Raw genomic sequence first — 26,692 nt, 5'->3', positions numbered from 1 at the left:
ACAGGTGGACTCCAATCAAGTTGTAGAAACATCTCAAGGATGATCAGTGTAAAAACAGGATGCACCTGAGCTCAATTTTGAGTGTCATGGCAAAGGTTGTGAATTCTTTTATTTTTAATAAAAAGATTTGAAAAGATTTCAAACAAACTTCTTTCACGTTGTCATAATATTGCTTGTAGAATTTTGAGGAAAATAATGAATTTAATCAATTTTGGAATAAGGCTGTAACAATAAAATGTGGAAAAAGTGAAGCGCTGTGAATACTTTCCGGATGCACTGTAACTGGTCTTAAACACATGACTAATTGAGATCTAAAAATATATGGTTACTAATAATTGTTAGGGCGCTACAGTAACCTTTGTGCTTGCGCAGGAAGTCGATGCTCTTTTGTAGGATGGTAGACTTGTCCATCTTGCGGGTGTTGCCCGGCAACATAGTGCCCAGTTCCTTGATGAGCACATTGAACTGGTCTCGCCTCTTCTTCTCCGACTTGTTCCTAGATACTCTGTTGGTGGAAAAACAAAAGGTGAAAAATTCCACAGTGGAAACCAACCGTTGACTTGGGGATAATAAGATAATAACATAATTTCATTGGTATTTCAGAAGCTTTCAAAGTTGAGCTTTGACACGTCACGTAACTACCCATTAATTATCTTAAATTCTAAAAGTGATAATGGGACACTTTCTGATCTGAGAAAAATCTTGCAATGCTGAGAGAAGCGGTTTTACGGTTCTGTGATTGTATACAGAAGATGAGGGTGAATCTGTGCACTTATAACTAGGTCACACTCAAGTTTCTATTCCTGGTGCTAAACCACTTCAGATATACTACCATGAAAAAGGACTTGTCTATACAATACTCTAGTGTAATGAATCATGTTTTAACCACTCTTGCATGAGATAATGGAATGAAGGGTTGACTCATTAAAGAAATTTGTCTTGGGTAAGAGAAAGAAATTCCCGCTAAGCAATCATAATCATAATGTTTTGTTTTTCTAATAACCTTTTTGCTTTGTCCTTCTCATCTTCTTCCATCAACCCATCAAAGATACTGCTGTCATCCCTGAAAAGAGACCAATAGTAAAAGCGGTTAGACCAGCTTGACGAAATGTGAGCTCTACCTAGCTGTATGCCCGGCCAATCAAACACAGCTTCATTCCCCAGCCCCCACCAATCCCAAGGTTTGAGGGATTATTGCCCAAATATTAATAACGAGGAACTGAATCTTTCAAGCTTTCAAACAGGGCACAATAAGTCTTCTGAAATCATACGATAGCTTTGTGTGAGGAACAGACTGAAGTTGAAATCAATTACTCATGTTTTCTAAACCCATAAGACCAAAATTTCATATAAAACATTGTAAAACGAATCCATATGAAATGAGCGGTTTAATCAAAGTCTTCTGAAGAGACATGGGGCCAATGCCATGAAGCCAGTTTAGGTAGCTAGCCAGGTATGTTTCATTTTATTTTGCGCCAACCCTGGGTTTTAGGCACCATGAAAGTGGTTTGGCTTTTAGCTGTGTTCATCGCCATAGTAACTTACGCTCAACAACTAACCTCTAGATCTCAAACCAAAATTGAACCAATCAACTGTGAGCAAAGTGACACATGTCTGATGGCTCTAAAGACACTACCCGTTTCTACTCCAAATTAAAGGTCACTATTTAGCAAATGATTTTTAAAGACAAAATAGTCTTTTAGCAATGCTTATTTATAATAATAATAATAATTTTGAATGATTTAGATATTTATGTAATTATTATACCTGTATAATACCTGTAATCCATTACACATGTTCAATTATTATTGAGCACTTAGTTTAAATCCATATAAACATATAAAGGTAATAGAATCTAAAAGTAAATGGCTATAGAATCAATAAAGCTATAAAAAATAACTACATGTGAGCTTAAATGTTAAATTTTCTCTATACCCTAATCAACTATTTAAACTAACTTCAATACTTTTACTTGCACTGAAATGGCAAGATTTTTTCTTAGCTGCCCTCTTTCAAGTTCATAGACTTGCTGTGTAAATTTGTTTAAAAAACAAAATATCGAAAGGGCAATATATCGTTTTCCTTCTCTGTTCGATGTGAGAAACGATACGCTGGCATCAAATATCGATATTTTAATTAATAAAATAAGGCGCTCTAAATAGATTTCCCTGCTCCCAGCGTCACTACTTTATGGCTCCTCGAGGTGGCGCTCAACACGTGAATGAGGGAAACGTGGACTAGCCTCATGCTGTGTTCACACCAAACGCGAATAGAGCGTCAAAATCGCATCTACCGCGTCTAGTTGGACGCTTGAACATTTTGAATCCATTCGCGCATCCACAGCAAATTGGACGCGCGTATGAATCGAGCGTTTGAAGCGAAACAGACGTGCGTTCAAGGCGCTCCAGGAGAAATATGTCAAAAAACACCACTCTGCCTCTTTTCATTTTCATTAAAAATATTTATTAAACATTAATAGCCACACAAACGTGGTCCAGGCAACTCCTAGCTACATTTTCTTCACTGCATGTATATTTAAATATCCTTAAAAAATAAAGTCCTCAGTCAAAACGATTTGGTAGAAAACAAATTATAGATTAATGACACCAAAGATCGCCCGTTAGATCCACACAAGACAAACCACTACAGGACATCAGAGCCAGCGGCAAACGTCAGAAGGACTAGCCGAGGAAAGGCTGCTCTTGCCGGGGTTAATGAGTGCTGAGCGCCCGGTGATCGCCTGGATCTCACAACCCCAAAAACACAAGATTATTTTTTTTAAATAGGTGCTCTCTTTATAAATAAACCACATATTTGAGCTTTAAACAACTACATTCTCACCTGAAAAAGTCCTAAAACGACATTTTGTGACACAATAGTAGTATTTTTAAATTATGCAGGGTCTCTCATCACGTCACTTTACCACCTGACAGCAGCAAGCAGGCTCCTGATTGGTTAACGGGGTGCGAATTGACGCCAAAGTTCAGATTTTTCAACTCGGGCGTCAGATGCGAATTCGCTTTAAACGCGTGAAAGCACAAAAAGTACCACTCGCGCATAACGCGCGTATCACGCAAGACACTCAATTCGCGCAAACTGGACGTGCGAATGAGGCGGAATCACATCCATCGCACCGCAGGACCTACAGATGCGCGTCAACGCGCCTTTCCATTGACTTAACTTAACCGAGGAATTTTGTGGCAAAAGTATTTAAGTAAGCGCTACAATATCACAAAAGTTCAGTTTATAACATACATAAAAAAAAAAAACAATATAGATATAGTTTATTGGAACTAGTGAGCAAACAGTTTTTCCTACGACATGCCAAGCTTATTAGGCTTTATCGGCATTAAAAGTTACATATCATTGCTGCTTTTGCAGTGCAAATTTTGTTTGGAAAGATGAAAATAGTATGTTTTCATCAGTAATGTTATCTACGGGTCACTACATTACAGATTTCTGCTCATTCAAAATCAGACACAGATAACTGTAAGCAGATAAACACTAAGATTACATTTGTTTGAATGCATTAGAGAGAACGATTGCTTGTGTGAATAAGTGCTACCTGTTTAAAATGTGCCTTCACCTAATCATATTCAGTATGGAGAAGGTACAAAAAAATTCCTTGAACTATAACATCGCGCTCATGTCCATCGCCGTCATCATAACCTTTACATTCTTTCTGATTTGAGTAATCCATCTGTATCAAGCTAGTTAAATGTGTTTAATGTGTGAGTTCTGGCTAAAAATACAGTTATATTATGGGCCGTTGGCATTAATTGAACTTGTGATGGGGCGGTAGTCGCGCGCGGGACTGAGTGGAGCGAGTGAAAACCACAACGCTCCGACTTTTAAAAAATCCGCTCCTCACTCCATTCAAAATAATGCCGCTCCACTCCTCGCTCTGCTCCCACTCCACTCACATACTCTGGTTCAGGTGCATTGTTGGCGCGTTGCTATTTTGAGGCAACTGAAATCAACTGCGCTTTGACCAACAAAAACTCAGTCTTAAGTCAATAGCGCAGTATTATTTGTGTTATTTAAAGAGCGTGTTAGTAATATGTCCCTATAGGCGGGTCCACAAAGCACGTACACTCTGCTTATTACACACACAGGGACGCGCAGCACACAAACATTTTTAAATATTAAAAATGAAAGGATTAAAATGTTGGGGGAGCTTTGGTGGAATCCGGCTTGTCCGTTTCCTCGCTAGAGAAGCATTCAGTTTTTCCGCTCACAAATTCCGCCATAGTATAAGCACAACTGGTTTTTAAAGAGAATGGGAAATGAGACTCTGGTTGGTTTATTACATGTTACGCCTAAACACACCCATTACTCATTAGGAGAATAGGGACAACCCTTTTAGACCATGTGCCTGGCGCACCGACAATTTTTCCCAATGTTAAACTGGCAAAAAAGTGGATTAGGACACGCCCTAAGTGCACTTGCGCTTCAGACCATGCGCTCAGATCGTTAAAATAGAGCCGCTAATCTCTTAGGGTGCGTTCACACTTGTAGTTTGGTTCGTTTGGTCCGAACCAAAAAACAAAACATATAGTCCTGGTTCGCTTAGCGTTCACACTGGCATTTTTAACAGCGAACCTAAAGTTACCGAACCAAAGGCATAGGGATACGGTCACAACCTGATTGGTCGGCTTTTATGACGTATATTTCGCGACGGAGCTTGCTTACCGAACATTCAAAACAATGCTGTGTGCTGGATTAAACGCCATCATTTTATGCGTGTACATATGGTTTTATTTTTACCAGCTGAGAACTCACGAAGAGATCATAAAATGTTCAAAACATTCAAAACAGCAGCAGGATTTCCTCCATTGTATGCAGAAATGAAGATCTGCATACATTCATGAGGCACTTTACCTCCTCGTTGCTCCACGTTTGCCCTCTACTCATTTTGGATACACCGATCTTTCCGCGTCGTCAAATCAGCTGACTTGTAGCGTAGCATCTTGTGACATCACGTCCTGTTTTTGGTTCGTTTACATGTCTTTGGTCCGTGTTGCGTTCATATATAAATCGAACCGCACCAGAGTTCGCTTGGAAGCGAACCGAGACCCATCTTTTTAGCGGTCTCGGTCCGCTTGTTAGAGGTGCACCAGAGTTCGGATGGCAGCGTTCACATTATGTTCAAATTAATCGCCCTAACCGAGCAATCGCACCAGGGTTCGTTTTAATCGAACCAAACATGACAAGTGTGAACGCACCCTTAAACTCAGATCATAACCTAAGTTGACAAAGATGATCAGCGTCACGGTACCAACAAAGTCTGATTGAACTGGTTTGGTTTTGTCAACTCGAACCTAATCCTGTAACCCTGAGTTTGTTCAACTACCACCATGGTACAGGCCCATGATCACTTTATATAATGAACAGATTTAATTGAGGTTTTTATCCACAATAACACCGATCAACGCTAATTCATAGGACACATCAGATATGGTATCGGAATCTCAAACATGTTTGGATTTGTTTTACAAATCTATCATGTTTTATTAAAACATATCTTCATTTGTGTTTCCAAGATCAAGTCAATGAGGGCGAGTAAATGATTGAGCGAGTTAATGAGGAAACACAAAAACGACTAAACCAAGAAAATGTTTAAGCCATTTCTTCTGATGCCCCACAATATTTCATCATAATCAGATCAGGCAATAAATCATTGATTAAACAGGCAGTAGGTCAGCAGTGGAGGTGGCAGTGAGAGGCGGATATAAAGGTCTGTAGGGGCGCTGTGTGTGTGTGTGTGTGGATATATTTAGATACCCAGTGTTCTCTGACTCAGCTGCTTTGTGAGCACAGGACAGAAAGCGAGACCAGCTGGTCATGGCAGAGGATCAGAGAACAGTTTGTAATGGCTGTGATTTCATGACTGATGTCATAGCAGCTTCTCGGGTCCAAAGAAAGCAGTATGGGATTGGGAAGATGTAAATGACAGTTTCTGTACGATCATTTTAAGGTCATCTCAACATCTTAGCCTTGAGATAATAGGTCTTTTGCACAGGATGTTCAAATGTGTGTCTGTCTCTGGAACCGCAGAGATCACAATGACCTTCCATTTATGGTGTGTAGTAGAGTGTACGTGTGCACAAGTGAATTAGTGTTTTTTGTGTGCGAGACGATATGCAAGTCAACCATATGAGTGTGTATTTGCAAAGTTACGAGATTAATGAGTGCAAACAACAGGCTGGGCAAATAAACCAATGTGCATTTTGCTTTGCCACTGGGTGTCCATTACCAACATTTTTACATAAGCAATCCAGAGTTTGCCCAGTCCATTTGCATCAATGGTTGTGGGTGTGTGACTGTGTGTTTGAGTAAGGAAGCACCCACTACTCTAATAATGCCACATTATATGTTCAATATTATTGCTGCATGTGAAAACTGGATTTTCAATTTAGAATAGATGCAATACGCAGTTTTGCAAGAAACAGAAAAAGAAAAAGTGAAAATGAAAATAATGGACATCTATTAGTGAGTCTAAAAATACACTGTTGTCAACTGATTTGGTTGCCAAACAAAAAGATATTTATATCTGCTCTGTGAATACAAAGCCATCAGCTCAAAATGGTGCCCACATTCAAAACGAAGAGGTAAGATTGACCAAGAAAATTTAAACGGGACAATTAGTGAGAAAAGAGTCAGAAATAGCCAAATATTTTCACCTAATTTCAGTTTATATTGTGAACACAGAAAACACTAATCACGTAATTACTGTAAAAAAGACTATCAAATAAATGAGTTTTTCCTGTGTTGATTTATTTCCTAATTAAGCGTTAACAAAAGGCTTGTCTTTTATTAAAAAAAATATAAAAAATAGCCACTACATTATAGTCTAAAAGTCTGTTCAAAAGTTTAGGGTTGGTAAATCACATATGACATACATCAGTTCATTCATCCATCCATCCATCCATCCATAAGTTCATTCATACATCCATTCATACATGCATCCATCTGTCCATCCATACATACATCAGTTCATTCATACATCCATTCATACATGCATCCATACATCCATTCATACATGCATCCATCCATCCGTCCATCCATACATACATCAGTTCATTCATCCATCCATACATACATCAGTTCATTCATAGCTCCATTCATACATCCATCAGTTCATTCACACATCCATTCATACATGCATCCATCCATCCATCCATTCATACATCCATATATCCATACATCAGTTAATTCATACATCCATTCATACATGCATCAGTTCATTCACACATCCATTCATACATGCATCCATCCATCCATCCATTCATACATCCATATATCCATACATCAGTTCATTCATACATCCATTCATACATGCATCAGTTCATTCACACATCCATCCATTCATACATGCATCCATCCATCCATCCATCCATGCATCCACCCATCCATCCATGCATCCATCCATCCGTTCATTCATACATCCATTCATACATGCATCAGTTCATTCACACATCCATTCATACATGCATCCATCCATCCATCCATCCATCCATTCATACATGCATCCATCCATCCATCCATCCATCAGTTCATTCATCAATCCATCCATCCATACATACGTTCATTCATACATCCATTCATACATCCATCCATCCATCCATCCATCAGTTCATTCATCCATCCACTCATCCATGCATCCATCCATCCATCCATCCATCCATCCATCCGTTCATTCATACATCCATTCATACATGCATCAGTTCATTCACACATCCATTCATACATGCATCCATCCATCCATCCATCCATCCATACATCCATCCATCCATCAGTTCATTCATCCATCCATTCATACATGCATCCATCCATCAGTTCATTCATCCATCCATCCATCCATACATACATACGTTCATTCATACATCCATTCATACATTCATACATCCATTCATACATGCATCCATCCATACATCCATCCATACATGCATCCATCCATCCATCAGTTCATTCATCCATCCATTCATACATGCATCCATCCATCCATCCATCCATCAGTTCATTCATCCATCCATCCATCCATACATACGTTCATTCATACATCCATTCATACATCCATCCATCCATCCATCCATCAGTTCATTCATCCATCCACTCATACATGCATCCATCCATCCATCCATCCATCCATCCGTTCATTCATACATCCATTCATACATGCATCAGTTCATTCACACATCCATTCATACATGCATCCATCCATCCATCCATCCATACATCCATCCATCCATCCATCCATCAGTTCATTCATCCATCCATTCATACATGCATCCATCCATCAGTTCATTCATCCATCCATCCATCCATACATACATTCATTCATCCATCCATCCATCCATCAGTTCATTCATCCATCCACTCATACATGCATCCATCCATCCATCCATCCATCCGTTCATTCATACATCCATTCATACATGCATCAGTTCATTCACACATCCATTCATACATGCATCCATCCATCCATCCATCCATACATCCATCCATCCATCAGTTCATTCATCCATCCATTCATACATGCATCCATCCATCAGTTCATTCATCCATCCATCCATCCATCCATACATACATTCATTCATACATCCATTCATACATCCATACATCCATTCATACATGCATCCATCCATACATCCATCCATACATGCATCCATCCATCCATCAGTTCATTCATCCATCCATCCATCCATCCATACATACGTTCATTCATACATCCATTCATACATCCATCGGTTCATTCAAACATCCATTCATACATCCATCCATCCATACATCAGTTCATTCATACATCCATTCATCCATGCACGCATCCATCCATCATCCATCCATTCATACATGCATCCATCCATCCATCCATCCATCCATCCATCCATACATACATACATCGATCAGGCATAATATTATGACTACTGACAGGTGAAGTGAATAACTGATTATCTCTTCATCACGGCACCTGTCAGTGGGTGGGATATATTAAGCAACAAGTGAACATTTTGTCCTCAAAGTTAATGTGTTCTGGAGGCCCCACCTCACAGCTTAGAGGACTTAAAGGATCTGCCCCGACGGGTCAGGGCTGTTTTGGCAGCAAAAGGGGGACCACCCAATATAAGGACATAATGTTATGCCTGATCAATGTACATTCATTCATTCATCTCAAACAGAAAAGAGGACACATATTCGTTGCACATTACATGCATTTAGTACATTTTCCAGCCTTGGAGCCGTAATGCCATCACATTATGTATGAATTGCAATTGAATGCGTCGGTTGTATTTTAAGCCACACACTCAACTTTCATCATTCACTTCCAAATGCGTCACTGCGTCTGCCACTATACAGCTCGTGCTTGACACATTAGAGATTGTGTATCAGCTCATGACTGAATGACCCCATTCCACACCTGTCTTTAGGCTTGAAGTTGCTGCATCTAAATGACCCTCCACACAGGGACAGGACACACTCTTATTGTAATTGTTTTGAAGACACAATTAGTCCATCAGTCACTGCACGCTGATAGCGTGGCATTTTCTTTCTCTCACACAATCTATCTGACTGCTTTATGATCCAGTCGTTTTGAACATGCGCCTCATTTAAGTATACCAAAATGGAGCTAATTTGAACCATTAGAAGTAGAAAAATGTGATGACCTACATTTATAGTCCAAAAACAATGCAGGGTTTGTGTATTAACATTTCACCGTTCTCTCTCGGACACACGCACATAGAGGATGTGGATGGCTGATCATTAACTTTAATAGTGTTTGTGTCGTGAGAGAGACTGTTTTAGTCTGCTATCTTCCTGACTCCTGTAAAGCAAACACACCAACAGTTGACCACAACAATGCAATAAAGATGACAACTGACGCAGGAGATCTAGTTTCAAAGCACAGTATTGATCACAAAGCAAAAGCATACACAGAGGCGAATTCACCCTTCAGGCCAATCATAAAGCTGAATCCGCCATTTTGTCCGACAAACAAATCAGACAGGAGAGTTGGTAGATTAAAGGGTTAGTTCACCCAAAAATGAAAATTCTGTCATTAATTAATTACCCTCATGTCGTTCGACACCCGTAAGACCTCCGTTCATCTTCAGAACACAAATGAAGATATTTTAGTTGAAATCTGATCGCTCTGAAAGGCCTCCACTGGCACAATGCACGGTTCACTCTCAAGACCCTTAAAAGGTACTAAAGACGTCGTTACAAAGTCCATCTCACTACAGTGGTTCTACAATAACTTTATGGAGTGACGAGAATAGTTTTTGTGCGCAATATAGTTATATAGTGATGACGATTTCAAAACACGGCATCATGAAGCTTCGAAGCGTTATGAATCAGTGAGTCGATTCAGCAGTTTGGATCGCCAAATTTCAGCAGTTTGGCGGTTTGACACGCGATCCGAATCATGATTCGGCTCACTGATTCATAACGCGTCGAAGCTTCATGATGCCGTGTTTTGAAATCGTCATCACTATATAAGTCGTTATTTAGGGTTTTTTTGCGCACAAAAACTATTCTCGTCACTCCATAAAGTTATTGTAGAACCATTGTAGTGAGATGGACTTTGTAACGACGTCTTTAGTACCTTTTAAGGGTCTTGAGAGTGAACCGTGCATTGTGCCAATGGAGGCCTTTCAGAGCCATCAGATTTCAACTAAAATATCTTCATTTGTGTTCCGAAGATGAACAGAGGTCTTATGGGTGTCGAACGGCATGAGGGTAAGTAATTAATGACAGAATTTTCATTTTTGGGTGAACTAACCCTTTAATGTTGCTTGAACTTGAAAAAAGGTGTATACGTCTTTCCGCGGTTGAAACATGCCTTCTGATGTTTATTCATGTTTATTTAGTGCTATAACTAGTAAGGGATGTTCGTTTCTGAACTGAGGCGCTAATGTGTCACAACACAATAAAGAGCCAAAAAACAGTATTTATTATTTGAATTTCTTTCAAATCTTTTGGAAATGTTTTGTTTCATACCAAAAATAACCTTTGTTTCGTCTGTCGGTTCGTTGTCTTTGTTCCACAATGAATGTGTGGTGTGATGGTGCGTTCAAGTCCTCCTGGGATGTTCGTATTTACGAGGTGAGAAGTCGTGTTTACGACATCATGTGCGTTCAAGTCTCTTTGGTCGGAGCAAGATGGCGGTGTACCTTCTTTTAATGAATTTCACGAAAATACAGCAAGGTTTGTTAACTCTGCTTATAGAAAATGGAAAAAAAAGAATGCGTATCAGGTGAGTTTTAATCTTTTACGTTTTGAATTAATCTATGAAGCCACTGTAAACTGTATCGGTATATATTAGGCTAATTGTTATATTACAATGCTAGCTTACTTTGTTGTAAATGAAAAAGCTTGACTGTGTCACTGCTAAATACCCGTTATAATCAACTACAGACGTTGCATTCATTGAGTCCGCCATGTTTCTCTCTGACACGCCCCCAACTCGTACAGATCCAGGCTTAAAGAAAATCCCAAACTTCCCACTGGTATTTACGACTTCGTGGTGGCGTTCATAAGAGCCAATATTTGAGCTAGAAGCCAAAAGGATAACATAATTTAGCATTGTTGGCCTTCCTCATTGGCCATTGTTTTTCAAATAAGAACCAAATGGCAATGTCAATGCCCCATGCTCATTTAAGATCTATTCTGTCATCATTTACAGTACAGTTTATAAGTTTGGGGTCCAAATAAATAAAGTGAGTAAAATTTCACCCTAATTGAAACTTTTATTTAAGAGTTTTTAAAGCAACCCAAAACTGTTCAACACACATTTGACCTAGATATGCTCAATTAAATGTTTATCAGAAATGAAATGATATCAGAGATGTGGACTTGAGACTCCTGACACGAACTCAGATCGCAATGTTGAAGTCTTATTGCTTGACCTGGCAAACATTACAGTACTTAAAACTAACATTTGCCAGTTTTGACAAATCACAAGAAGTTGTGACTGAATTTCACCCAAGTTTCTGTCAGACGGTGTTTGGAAAGTGTCAAATATGTGTATGGGAGAAAAATATCAGGTATGACAATTCAAAACATCATTAACTACATCAGACATCCCAAAGAACATTGTCTGAACAAATTTGGTTGTATCAACAACAAAAAGATATGTGATAACTTCATAATGCTGGAATGTACGAGCCTGCTGGATGTTTAACAAGTAAAGCTGTCAAAAAAGCTTTAGGTTCACATGTGTTGCTTTACTGGTATAGTTTTACTTGCCCCACTTATATACATATTTTGAAATTTAAACCTAACATAAACTCTATAACATAAGATGGCTTGAGAATTAATGACCACTAAAAACCAGAGATCAGACTGTGGCGTGTCTTAAAGTCATAGAGGTTCAAATGTGTAGATATTAACAAAGGCAATCATGATAGAAGTCTAAATGTGTCCGTTTGCACTTCAAGGGTTTGGTTGTTTCACTTTAGCTTAACTGTACAGCAGGAAAGACCAGTCCCATCACTTCAGGAAGGGCGAACGTGAGTGCATAACAGCTTACCACATTTTAAAAAGTTAATTACAAACTTTGATTGAATCTTAACAAAAAAGCGCTATTATGAAAATTAATGACTTACCATAATTAAAAAAAAGTATTAAGAGTTCAAGTGGGGTATGTTTTTATATTATATTATGAATAATGTTAACTGCAACATATTAACCCTTTCATGCATGCATTATGGAAAACATTATCTAGATTTTTTTTTTAATTCTTTTTATTACTGTAATATGATGCTAAAATTGAAATCCATTTTAATTTTTACAAAATTCAGTTTTATTTAAAAATTATTTAACTTTCCACGTATGTGGAAACAAAAAGCCACAGATGACAATATGGAATGTTGTGCTTTTATTATGTCATTTTATGCTATGCATAAAAGCTCAGATATTTAAAACATTAATATTACAATATAACAACGATAAAACACAGAGTGTAGAAACTATAATGCTAGTTACATATATGTGGAAACCTAATAGCAATATGGGCTGGGCTTTGCTGGCACACACTCCTCATCAGTGCGGTCACTGTCACACACTGTCCTCTGGGATATTCTCTGTTATTCTGAAATGAGTGCTTGACCTGTGCTGTCCCTGTTTGGTAGGCAAAATGCTAATTTGTCTTGGTATGTATGTGTAAAGTTGCCATTTAATTCCATAATATGTCACTTTTTATGGTTATTTATGTTGATATATTTGTTAAATGTCTGTTTTATTACAATATAAGACAATTCAAAACATATTTGCAAAAACAGAACACATATACTAGCAGGTTACAGAAATCAGACTTTATGCAATCTGACTCCACTGTTGCATGACGTCCACATACATGGACAGTTCGTTTTTGGTGTATAAAAACGACATTTTACTCTAAATTTTAGTTTTTAAAATACTAACATATTCATCATACTTTACTGTACATACTAATATTTTTTTTTAGCTCAATTGACCTCCTTATGTAAAAGTTTTTCACAGATATGCCTGGTGCATTTGGCACATGGCTATCGCTGTCAGCCATCTTGGATTAATGATGTCATCATCAAGCAATGAATATTTGGGTTACAAGACAGTAGCCATTGTTAAAATATTGCTGTCAATCTACTGACACTGCCCTCAAGTGGTTTGGAGAGAATTACCAAGATGAATGAACCTTAAAGTTAAATTAACTGTCCCCAAATGTGGACACCATGCATGAAAGGGTTAAATAGCAACATGCAATAATTCAACTTTTCCGTTGGAGCAGAATCTTATCATATTTAATATCCAGTACCAGAATATTAGACATCTGGATTTGAAAATGCATGAAATCTGATACATACAAATTTGGTCACATTTTAGTTTAAAGTCAATTTTCCACTTTTATCTAACTAACTACAACTTTTGCCTCAATAAACATAGTGAATAGTTAGTAAGGTCGTAGTAAAGTTTAGGAAACGGGTAGGATTATGGGTTGTAGAATACGGTCATGCAGAATAAAGCATTAATATGTGCTTACTAATAAACAGCCAATATCCTAGTAATATGCATGCTGATAAACAACTAGTTAATAGTGAGAATTGGACCCGAAAATAAAGTGTTACCAATTTTTTTTTATTTTCACCAGTTACAAAATATAAAGCAAAGGGAACATTTATTGTGTAAATTATCTGGCATCAGATAAAATATTAGCTAATTAATAGTATGTGTATAATACATTTGTAATTTCTACATTATGATACACTCAATAAACTACTAAATATATATTTAATATGTAATTATTTCCTTAAAGGAACACTCCACTTTTTTTGAAAATAGGCTCATTTTACAAGTCCCCTAGAGTTAAATAGTTGAGTTTTACCGTTTTTGAATCCATTCAGCCGATCTTTGTATCTGGCGGTAGCACTTTTAGCATAGCTTAGCATACATCATTGATTCTAATCAGTCCATTAGCATCTCATTCAAAAAATGACCAAAGACACTTTCAATATTTTTCCTATTTAAAACTTGACTCTTCTACAGTTACATCGTGTGCTAAGACAAACTGAAAATGAAAAGTTGCGATTTTCTACACCTATATGGCTAGGAACTACTTTCTCATTCCTGCGTAATAGTCGCGGATCTTCGCGGCCGTACTATGGCTGCAGCGGCGCAATGATTCGTTGGTATTCTGTGAAACATGGTGGTAGTAACATATACACCTTCGACTTACTATCACAGCCCTTTACAACACACAGAACCATGGCTAATCACACAGGTAAATCCACAACACAATTTTTCGGCTGCAAGCCTGAAACTTTCTCTGCAACTACACAAACTTAGTGCCGGTCACATTGAAAGTTCATTGCGCTGCTGCAGCCATGGTACGGCCGCGAAGATCCGCGACTATTGCGCAGGAATGAGAAATTAGTTCCAAGCCATATAGGTGTAGAAAATCGCAACTCTTAATTTTCAGTTGCTCTTAGCACACGATGTAACTGTAGAAGACAAGTTTTAAATAGGAAAAATATTGAAAGTGTCTTTGGTCATTTTTTGAATGAGATGCTAATGGACTGATTAGAATCAATGATGTATGCTAAGCTTTGCTAAAAGTGCTACCGCCAGATACAAAGATCGGCTGAATGGATTCAAAAACGGTAAAACTCAACTATTTAACTCTAGGGGACTTGTAAAATGAGCCTATTTTCAAAATGTTCCTTTAACCAGCTTATACAATGTTATTAATACATTGTTATTATAATACATGCAATGCATGTACTATAGACTACTAGTATAAAATGCAACTCGGCATGCTGAGTGCATCAAATATTCAAAATTGTTTAAATACAAGAATAACAAATATAGCTGCAAGCACAAAGAAGGCACGATAAGTCATGAGTGCATGGCTGGGATCATCAGACCAACTGCAACAATGAGCAATTAAAAGCATATTAAGATGATTTTAGGAAAAAACGACTGAAAAATCAAATAAAGTCACTAGTAATGTGATTTAATGGTTTATCATTTTCGACCAATAGGTGGTGTTGATACAAAACTGATGTGGTGCGGAAAGTTTGATCGACAGGCGACCTGACCAATCATAATACCGACTCTGCTATGGTTCATAAGTTTGTGGTCCAAAATTTTTATATTTTCCATCACATGAAAAATAAATGTTCACCCTAATTGTAACTTTTATTCAAGTTTTTAAAGCAAACCAAAACATTTGACCTAGATTTGCTCAATGAAATGTTTATCATTGTGGACAGTTGGTGGCGCTAAAGGGATTGAGTTAGAGACTCCAAATTTGCTATGGTGACAGTTCAGAGTGTCCTGGATCTGTGTGCCAATTTTCATAACTTTCCCGCAAACGGTTCTATGGGCTGCCATAGACTACCAGAGCGGAAGAAGAAGAAGAAACGGAAGAATAATAAGAACGCCAACGGACACAATAGGAGCTTACGCACCTAAATATACAAAGAAAAACAAGTACTTCTCATTCCATGTCAGAGGTGTGGAGATTCACACATCATGCTGACTTTTTTCACTCCAAAAAAATCAATCAACATAAACCATGTGAAAAATGTATACAAGTTAAAATGGCTGCGTAAAATGCATATGAAATCCCCCTGTGTTCTGTCTAGATGTGTTTAAAGGCAAAAACGTGTCCTGTGTGAAGGGCCACTTAGAGCTCACGAGGGTCTGAGAGATGAGAGGATTTACGACTCCTCAAAAGAGTACGGTAAGAAAATACAGATTGCGCAAGCACCATATGGTGATGGTTTTAAGTCCCTGTTTTCGACCGTAGGTGCCATCTCCAGTTACTTCACCTGGAAACCTTTGAGAGAGGAAAATGGAGCTGCTGCTCCATTCAGCGTGACGGTAATCCAGAGATTAGCCGGAAAAATTCCACACCGCCGCCACACAATGGCCCAACTCACTGTCACTCAACAGGCCCGACCAGTTAGAAAAAAGCTGGGCGCATCGAGGCTGGCCAGAGTGGGCATGTTTAATGTCATTCCATTCACTGTTGTCACTATAGCAACCGTCTATGGGTGTGTTGCATTTGCATGTTAGAGGAAGGGAAATGAACATAGATATTAAGATTGTTTAAAAGGAGCGCTTCATCTCTGCTGCACCGTTAATGTAACCATGGTTATGATGTCGGGCAAAAGATGCTGTTATGGGGGTGCAGGACAGGAACTGCCTTGGTTTCAAATGAACTCTGAATATCATTTAACAAACCAGCTGACTGAAAATAATAATGGTGATGTTTATTACTGTGCTAATACATGAGATTCAGGCTATTGGTAAGAGTATCAATTCTCCAAAGGGTGGTTTGGGGTCGACCAAGCACTTACCGGTCTATGCTGGAGGTCATTTTTGTAGTGTGTTCAGGGTCGCAGTTGTAGAGAGAGGATCTTTAAGCGTGAGGTAGACATTTGTACATTAACCTGGGTAACAAAATGACAAGAACAACAAAACAAAAAAAAACAACAACATTTATTTAATGCCATTTAAATGTGTTTATTCAACAGGCACTCCTTAAAATACATTTTTAAAAACTTCTCTACTTTTACACTTCTACTGTTGTATTAGGGCTGTCATGATACCAAACATTCAGCAGTCGATACAAATACCAGTTCAACAAAAAATAAATGTAGTAGTACAGTTGTGGTCAGAAGTATTGGCATCCCTTGGTAAATATGATCAAAGATGGCTGTAAAAATAAATCTGCATTGATTATCCTTTTAATCTTTCATTAAAAAAAAAAGAAAATAGATAAAAAGTGGGGGGAAGCTGACATTATGAAATAAATGTTTTTCTCTAAAATACGTTGGCCACAATTATTGACACCCCTAGAATTTTTTATGAGTACAATATCTCTGAAGTATATTCCCATTCATATTTCTGGTTTTTTTTAGCGCACCAGGGTGAGTAGGATCATGAAACGGTCCAGCAATGACTTCCTGTTCCACAGGAGTATAAATATGAGGAAGCACAAAGGCCAAATTCCCTTAATCATTCATCACAACGAGTAAAACCAAAGAATATAGTTCTGATGTGCAGCAAAAGATTGTTGAGCTTCACGCACACACACAAAAAAAAGTGACTGTAAAAAAATAGCTAAAGCATTAAAAAAAATCGCAAAAAATCCTCCTCGCTCATCCAAAAACAAACTCCAGCATATTCAGTTGTCAGACATGACTGGAACTTTGGTCCTGGTTCTGTGATCAGATCAAACTAAAAAGAGTTTTTTGGCAGCAAATCCACCAGATTGGTTTGGTGCAAACAGGGATAAAAGTACCCCATGGCTCACGGTTAAATATACCGCTGGATCTTTATTGTTGCAGGCCTATTTTTTTTTTTGCTGGAGGTCCTGGACATCTTGTTCAGATTCATGGTATCATGGATTTTAGCAAATACCAACAGATAAAAAAATCAAAACTTGACGCTTCTGCTAGAAATCTTATAATGGGTCGTGGTTGGATCTTCCATCAGGACAATGATCCAAAACAAACATCAAAATCAACACAAAAATGTGCCACTGAGCACAAAATGAAGCTTCTGCCATGGCCGTCCCAGTTCCCTGACCTGAACCCTATAGAAAATGAGTGATGAACTGAAGAGAAGAGCTGGGAATCTGAAGGATCTGGAGAGATTCTGTATGAAGGAATGGGCTCTGATCTCTTGTCAGTCAAGTCAAAGTCAAAATGTATTTCTATAGCACATTTCAAAGCAACAGTTGCACCAAAGTGCTGTACAGTAAGACCATGAGCATATCAAAAGAAAGCATAAAAAGAAACAAGGCAGGATACAAAATATAAACACATTAGACCCGATACAAAAAACAAAACAAAAAGTCAGTCAGGTGTTCTCCAAACTCATCAGGCATTATGGAAGAAGACTCAGAGCTGTTATCTTGGGAAAAGGATGTTGCAAAAAGTATTTAATAATGGAATGTAATCATTCCAATGTGTTTTGGAGAAAAACCTTTATTTCAGAATGTGACCCCCCCACCCCCACTTTCAACTGTTTTACTTCAATGAAAGGTTAGATTTTTGTGCATTTTTTAAATAAAGATCAAAAGCATAAATAATGCAGATTTATTTTTACAGCAATATTTGATCATATTTACCAGGGGTGCCAATAATTCCAACCACAATTGTAAGTGCTTGCAAAACAGAATAAAGACATAAATAAAGTAGATAATGCTTGACATTTTTCAGGTATCTAACAGCATCAAAGTTTCAGAATTAATTAGAAAACATTCAGAATTATATATATATATATATATATATATATATATATATATATATATATATATATATATATATATATATATATATATATATATATATATATATATATATATATATATATATATATATATATATAAATTAACCATAAGATCTATTTAGTAGCATTTAGACAGCAAGGTCTAAATGTAAAGATCTAATCCATTGTTTTTGTTCAATCGGCCTCCTCGAGTCGGCGGTTGCGCCGGCACGATCGGCTCTCCTTTTTTCTTATCAGTGCCCAAGAGACTTTTATCGTTGTCGTTTTTTTATCATTCAGGCAAGTGTTATACATGATTATAATCTGTTAAATTTTAAGAAACAAATTGTGTACAGTCACAAAAAAAACCAAAATGTTTTTCTTTTTGCAAAATAAAGAAAACAAACATGATGCGCGATCTGCAGCCTCTCTGTCAAAGATGTTCATTAAGATAATCTTCAGAAAAGGAACTCTAGCTTAGTGAATACTTGTCTCACAAACATGAGACATATGTTTAAAGAAACAATGAAATCAAAATGAACCATTCTTATTTTTTTTATGAAATACTGCAGTATTGATTCTAACTAATTTCTCTGTGCACATCATTGTTTTTTTTAAATTTCCACCTAATCATTCATCAAAATAACTTCCCCTCCCTCTTGCAGTGACATGCAGTGCCGTGTCCGAATCCACATTTTTTTTGCCATAACATGCAATAAACCAATCAGAGTCTCATCTCCCATTCCCTTTAAAAGCCAGTTGCGGTCACGCCATGGCGGATTCGCTATTTACATGGCGGAATTTGCAAGTGGAAAAACTGAACGCTTCTCTAGCGAGGAAACGGATCTGCTCGTCCAATGACGCCTGCTCGCTCATCAATACTGCAAATAGGTAGGCTAATTCTGATACATGCAATGACTATCCATTATGGCATGTAGGTAGTTTTTATATTTATGTACACAATAACAATCTTTTACATTTTAATCCTTTCATTTTTCATATTTAAAAATATGTGTGCTGCTGCGCATCCCTGTGTGTGTAATAAGCAGAGTGTACGTGCGTTGTGCACCCGCCTATAGGCGCACATTAATAACAGGCCCTTTAAATAACACAAAAAATACTCGTTTTCAGTGGCCTAAAATTACACCGCGCCAACAATGCGCCTGAACACACCGCGTTTTCAGACCAGCACACCCACGTGCTATTGCTGTTTAAACAATGTGGCGCTGAATGTGAAAATGATAACTGCGTCGGGCTGAAACTAGCAAAAAACACTTGAGTCGAGTCTGGAGTCGCATTGCGCCGGGTGTATGATAGGGCCCTTTGACTGTGTTTATATACTGTTTACAGCATAAAGAATGACAGTAACTTTAACTAATACTTTTTTTGTGTAACTAATACACTACCTTGTAGAGAAGTATTTTGCACTACCGTGGTTAGAATATTGCCATCTCTTGTAAGATGAATTGCTTGCATTTTTCCTCATTTGTAAGTCTTTTTAGATAAAAGTACTTGACTAAATTATTCATTTAAAATGCAACAATGACCCGTGTGGAATAAACACAACAATACAATAATTCATTCCAAAGCAAACTTACCTCCTGGCCTGCTTGCTCTAAGGAAGGAAGAGAAGCTTGCCCCAGGATGTAGGATGAGGACAATCGGTGGGCAAGACAGAAGGTGCGTGTGAATATGAATGTTTTGGTGTGCAGGGTCAATCAGAGGATTCAGAGGTCAAGATAGAAAAGCCTGCTGTGGGTCCCTGTGGGGTTTATGTGCTTTCAGTCGGGTGTGAGACAGGAGGCACCACATGTTAGCACTAGCCCCCTCCTAAGTAAAAACACAAACAATCTGCTTATTATGATTACACATTTTATACGTAAGGAAAGTAGCATGTTCAATGTACAGTCAAACCAATAATTATTCAGACACCAGATATCATTTTTACTAGTGAGTGCAGGACACTATAGTTCATCTATGTAAGTGAGGATGGCAAAATAAAGTAATCTGTGACACGTTATACCCAAAATTCTTCATACAGTGGACTGTCAGTAAAATGTATACAAATTTGGGGCCAAAATTATTCTTTGACCAGACCATGTTTTGCTTAGGTCGCATTAGCAATTCAAGAAAAAAAAAAAACATTTTACACCACAGACTGAACAAAATTAAGCAATGCTTGGTCATTGGTTGACCTAAATTGGTATTATCTTGTGTACTTAAATGTAACAGCTGACAGCTGATTGGTTGATTGTAATCCATTACATACCTTTCTATCAACGTTATCTGACATTATCAAGATGTTTTTGTTCTGACACAGTTTATCTTTGAGTTCTTATCATATTTTATTACCATTTCCTAAACTATAGCGAATAAATTGTGATAATCCTGAGAAAATGTTAAAGGAGTCTGAATAAATGTAGGTTTGACTGTATGTATTCCATAAATCATTTTAGGTTTAGAAGAAGTTATGCTTAATTTAAGAAAATGTATGTCATGACATAAAAAAAAAATTAAATTGTAATTAATTCCCTTGTGAATAAATATATAAGTATAGCTGGCGAAGAAATAAATTATTTTGTACAACTGAATTGTAATTGATGAAATAATTTGGAAAAGAAATAAACTCACTCATGTCATTATTTCGGCAATAGCAGCAACGCTCCTGAACCACTGTAAATCTGCTCTTAAATCTGAAACACAAACAGAAACTCTAATTAGTCAACAAAAAAAAAAAAAACATTTGAATTCATAAAACTAGGCCTTCAGGTTCCAAGATAAAACCCAGTAAGCCTGGGCAGAATCATGACCTTGAAGTTAACCTATCATCATTATAAACATTCTGCAATGCAAAGAGAAAAAAAAGCATAATAATTACTGCCATACCCAAAATGATGGCTTAACTGACATTTAACATTTAACCCTGGAATAGCTCTGTCCATCCCAAACCCAACTATTCATCCTAATACTGCAGGGTATTTCACAAGGCCACAGATGTTGGGATGTACTGCCAAGCCTGCTAGACGACTTGGCAAGACTTTCTTCACCAAAGACAAACATTCAATACTGTAAAACCAGGGCCAAAGTGCAAACGTTAGAACATACAGAATTCACAGTCATCCCCAGTTCCCTGCAGTCTGATGTGCACTGTACTGATCTGAGTAGTCAATCACATTAACTTGCTGGGTTATAAAAAAAAAAAAGAAAAAGATAATTCACCTAAAAAATTATTTACTTTACATTTACTTTTATTGTATAAAGGGGGGAAAATATCTTCTTTTGCCTTCCACAGAAGAAAGCAATGCATAAAGGTTTGTAATGTTGTTTTCTTTAAATGTGTGTATCCATTTTGGTGAATGCATGAAAATAAAATAATACAAACAATAAATAAAAAATAAAATAAGATAAGATACAAAAAAATGAAATATAAAATAAGATGATAAATAAAATAAAAAAATAAAACTACATATAATATATAAAAAAAATCTAAAATGGTAAAAATATATAAATGAAAAATATAAAAAATAAATATATATAAAAATAAAATATATAAAATAAAATGTAAAAAAATAAAAATATAAAATAAAAATGAAATATATAAACTAAAAATATAAAACTACATATAATATATAAAAATATCTAAAATGGTAAAAATATATAAATGAATAATATAAAATAAAATATAAAAAAATACATAAAATAAAAATGAAATGTATAAAATAAAATGTAAAAAAAAAAAAAAATATATATATATATATATATATATATATATTTATATATTTTTCTTTTTTTAACTTTTCTTTTTATATATTTAATTTATGTTTTATATATATATATATATATATATATATATAACATAAAAAAATTTAACATTAAAACATAAAAAATAAAATGTAAAAAAAATAAAATATAAAATAAAAATGAAATATATAAAATAAAAAAATAAAACTACATATAATATATAAAAATATCTAAAATGGTAAAAATATATAAATGAATAATATAAAATAAAATATAAAAAAATACATAAAATAAAAATGAAATGTATAAAATAAAATGTAAAATATATATATATATATATATATATATATATATATATATATATATATATATATATATATATATATATATATATATATATATATATTTATATTTTTCTTTTTTTAACTTTTCTTTTTATATATTTAATTTATGTTTTATATATATATATATATATATATATATATATATATATATATATATATATATATATATATATATATATATATATATATATATATATATATATATATATATATTTAATATATATATATAAAACATAAAAAAAATTATATATAAAAGAGAAGTAAAATATAAAATAAATATAAAAAAATAAAATAAAATATAAAAATAAATGAATACATCAATTAAAAAAAAAAAAAAATTATATTATATTATATAAAAAAGAACAAAATAATTGTATTAAATAAATCAAATGTATGAGTGCCTCCCTACATGAGTGCATAACTCTTTGTACTCCTGTATACAACTCTGGTAAAATGAGAACGGGCATTGGTTCTCTGTGGAAATCACCCAGCAGGACAGAAGCCGTGAGAGTGAGCCGGGTGAGACGTGATGAAGCTGTAGTACCCTGACAAGCTGCAGGACGTGTCCAGGGAAGTGCATGTGTCATTAAGGCACACACCCCTGAGGGCAGTCTATATATAGCAGTGGTGCTGCGGTATTGCCTTCACATCATTCATATTAGGTTTCCATGTCTTGAACAGGCAGAGCACAATGATCAACTTCTGAATAGAGACAACAGCATCCTGTTCTTTTCATTGATATCATCATTTTCATCAAGCTAAAAAAACTAATGCGATGTTCATATAACAATTTACACAACTTCAAAAACAAAAGTAGCCGCTTTGACCCAGTTCAGTCCTTTAATTTGGATCATGATAAAAGTTGGGTCAAAGTGTGTGTTAGGGCTGCTCGATTATGGAAAAAATCATAATCACGATTATTTTGGTCAATATTGAAATCACGATTATGTAACACGATTATTTCACATGACTTTGGGAATGTGTTGTATTTATTAAAAATACACCTTTCAACAATTCAATTGAAATTGTAACATTTGTTGTACTTTTTGAACTATTAAAATAAATAATATAACATATATTCAAATCAAAGTATAAAAGTATTCACGTAAAAATGATAACCACAAATAAATAAGATCAACAATATGGTTCGGCTATGCTTTTCATGTACGTCTAACATTAGTTTTCAGGTAGAGGTCTTCACGGGTCCAAAAATTCATACCCGAACCCGAAGAGACCCGTAATGTGCTTAACGGAACCGACCCGGACCCGTCTATTATTTCAAAAGCTGGACCCGGACCCGTGAAGATCCGAGAAATGCCAAAAACGTAGTACCCGGAACCGACCTGGACCCGTCTATTATTTAAAAGCTGGAACCGAACCCGGCGTGAAGACACAGACCCGACTGGACCCGTTTGTCACATATTCCACAATAACTGATATTAACAAGTCAATAAACAAGTTATGAAAAATATAACTTTTTGTCTTACCTAGCCGTCGTCTCCCTTCCTTGTAACGTTACTTGTGATGCATTACATCCTTGCCAAAAAAGTTAAATCCATGTTATTCCTCTCTTGTTATTCCAAGCATGCTTAATTCACTCATCATTTCAGCTTTAAAAGTCCACTTTATGTCACGGTGACGGATGACAAATGCGTCTTTGCAGATTTGCATTTCGACTCGAGTTAACTCGCATAATAACTTTGACTGTTTGCCTTTTTGAACTATAATAGCGATTGCTCGTTCGGTGGCCGCTGACGTCCGCATTATTTATTTGCTATAATCTCTGTGAGCGAGCCTGACCACCAAAACTTTAAGAAATAAGACGGTTCATTCATATTATTATTAAAGTCAATCACAGCGGAAGCTCGGGTTGCCATAGAAATGACACGCGCTTGATACTGCGCACATGCGCGGTGGCTGGAGCAACCTGAAATATGAGCTTTTTTACGCAATTTGAGCATCATAGAAAACATTTGTGACAGTTCAACTGAGATTTTGTTGCTGATTTTAAATATATTATTTAAATATAATTTCAAATCAAACTTCAACAGTGCGTCACACGTAGACAGCACTTACTTTTTTCTCATGTTTGTCCACAATATGCATGAAGGATGCCCGGACAGAAGAGGTGCCGTGGGTTTAACTTCTTTATATTCGTTGTTTTTTAGCTTTTTTCACACATCACTCATGAAGGTAACCATTATTATTACCGTGCGCTTGCAGAGAGAGCGAGCGAGCGAGAGAGAGAGAGAGAGAGAGAGCGAGCGCGTGAGGCGAGCGAGCAAGAGAGAGAGAGATCGCTCGTGTTTTTCTTCTTTCTTTTTTTTAAACCTTATTTCCCGGCTCACACTTTTCTTATCCTAATTTTACAGTTGCAAGTTACAAAAAACACACAAGCAGTGCTGACTGACTCTGATCACGGGCAGGTGTTCTCCGAGTCCGGATCGACTCGGGTATTGCACACAATGTTAAACAGACCCGGGACCCGTAGTAATAGATTGGGACCCGACCCGGACCCGGCTGATCATTTAAAATATAGACCCGAACCCGTACGGGTCCCGGGTCGGGTTCCGGGTCCACGGGTCTCGGGGGCTCCGTGAAGACCTCTATTTTCAGGTACAGAAATGTATCAAATGTAAAATAACATTGCATATTTGAGTGCATAAATTAAAGATTAATCCTATTAAACTTACAAAAGCTATTCAATCAAGAGCGGTGAGTGATGTCCTTGTCTTTTGTTGTTTGACATTAAACAGACAGCAGTAAAGGCTACTGCCCCTTTAAGACCTCGCGTCTTCTTTATCGACTGTATAAAGTTCACTTAAGGCATATACAGACTATGTCTGCTAAGATACTCATCAAGATGGACATGTTGACATACGTTTTGTGTGAGTTTGTCCGTTTAAGAGCAAGACTTGAAAGAGAACTCAATATTTGCGCGCTGAGAGACGTGTGCGCGCTCTCGGATGACACAGAGACACATTTTCTCACAGCGCGCGCGGCTTCTCATTCTAAACCTAAACCCTAAAGCACTAAACCCGGGTGATGACGGTGAAAACGACTGGTCATATTCGAAAATATGGCAGCACTCGCAATCTCGCATGCATTGAACAAAGTTTACAAAGAGAGAATTATTTGAAAAATATGAAGGAAAAAAAGGACGTTTACACGGCTCCCCTGCTCTCGTCAGTTTTTGTTTCTTTATTAGATTGTCATAGGTCACTCTGTTTAATTTTCAAGTGGTTAAACAAATTCGTGGTGTTGCCTTGCGTTGCAGCCACTACCATGTAGAAAATCTTAGCATGTTTCTGCTCGTCGTCTGATTCCTCGAAGCCAAACTGTTCCCAGACAACGGAGTTGGTTTTGCCTTTTTTGCTCACCAAACGCTGCTGTAACTGCCCTCCTTCTGCCATCTTTACTCGCGCCGAGTTTTTAAATTCCAGCGGATGATATGCACACGAGACTCACGACCTGAGATAGATTTGTGGGTTCGAGAGGGGCGGATGTGCGCGTGCGCGTTTCATTCAGAACGCAAGGCAAAATAATCGTTTTTTCTCGATTGTACCATTTTGGTGATCGTTGGGAGGCAAAATCGAAATCGAAATCGAAATTCGATTAATTGCACAGCCCTAGTGTGTGTGCTTTTCAAGATTATACTACTATCAGAATACATCAGTTCACAGACTGTCTATTGGCAAACGCTCTCAAATAGTTAACATTTAGGCTGTTTTCATGCATGGTGTGATTGTCTAGTCTGAACCAGAGTTTGATTCCATCCTATTTCCCATGCAAGTCTCTTTTTACACTGAATTATTTGGGTGCAAATTATTTAAGTGATGTGCCTGTAC

At 36.7% G+C, this 26,692-nt stretch overlaps 1 protein-coding gene across 3 annotated transcripts in view; it reads right to left on the bottom strand.

Annotated features, from left to right (window-relative positions):
• clocka (clock circadian regulator a) overlaps positions 1 to 20,470 on the bottom strand; it is a 44,361-nt gene extending 23,891 nt beyond the window's left edge. For all 3 annotated transcript variants that reach the window (XM_079831164.1, XM_079831163.1, XM_079831165.1), the window contains exons 1-4: positions 20,358 to 20,470; positions 16,842 to 16,934; positions 1,004 to 1,063; positions 357 to 505 (exon numbers count right to left, since the gene is read on the bottom strand). In XM_079831164.1, coding sequence (XP_079687290.1) covers positions 357 to 505; positions 1,004 to 1,063; positions 16,842 to 16,861 — 229 coding nt within the window. In that variant the 5' untranslated portion in view covers positions 16,862 to 16,934; positions 20,358 to 20,470. The remainder of the gene's footprint in view (positions 1 to 356; positions 506 to 1,003; positions 1,064 to 16,841; positions 16,935 to 20,357) is intronic.
• Between the last annotated feature and the right edge of the window lie 6,222 nt (positions 20,471 to 26,692).

The sequence above is a fragment of the Gobio gobio genome (genome assembly GCF_949357685.1).
Source record: "Gobio gobio genome assembly, chromosome: 12".
NCBI classification, from domain to species: Eukaryota; Metazoa; Chordata; class Actinopteri; order Cypriniformes; family Gobionidae; genus Gobio; species Gobio gobio.
This window is presented reverse-complemented; position numbering and strand designations above follow the sequence as displayed.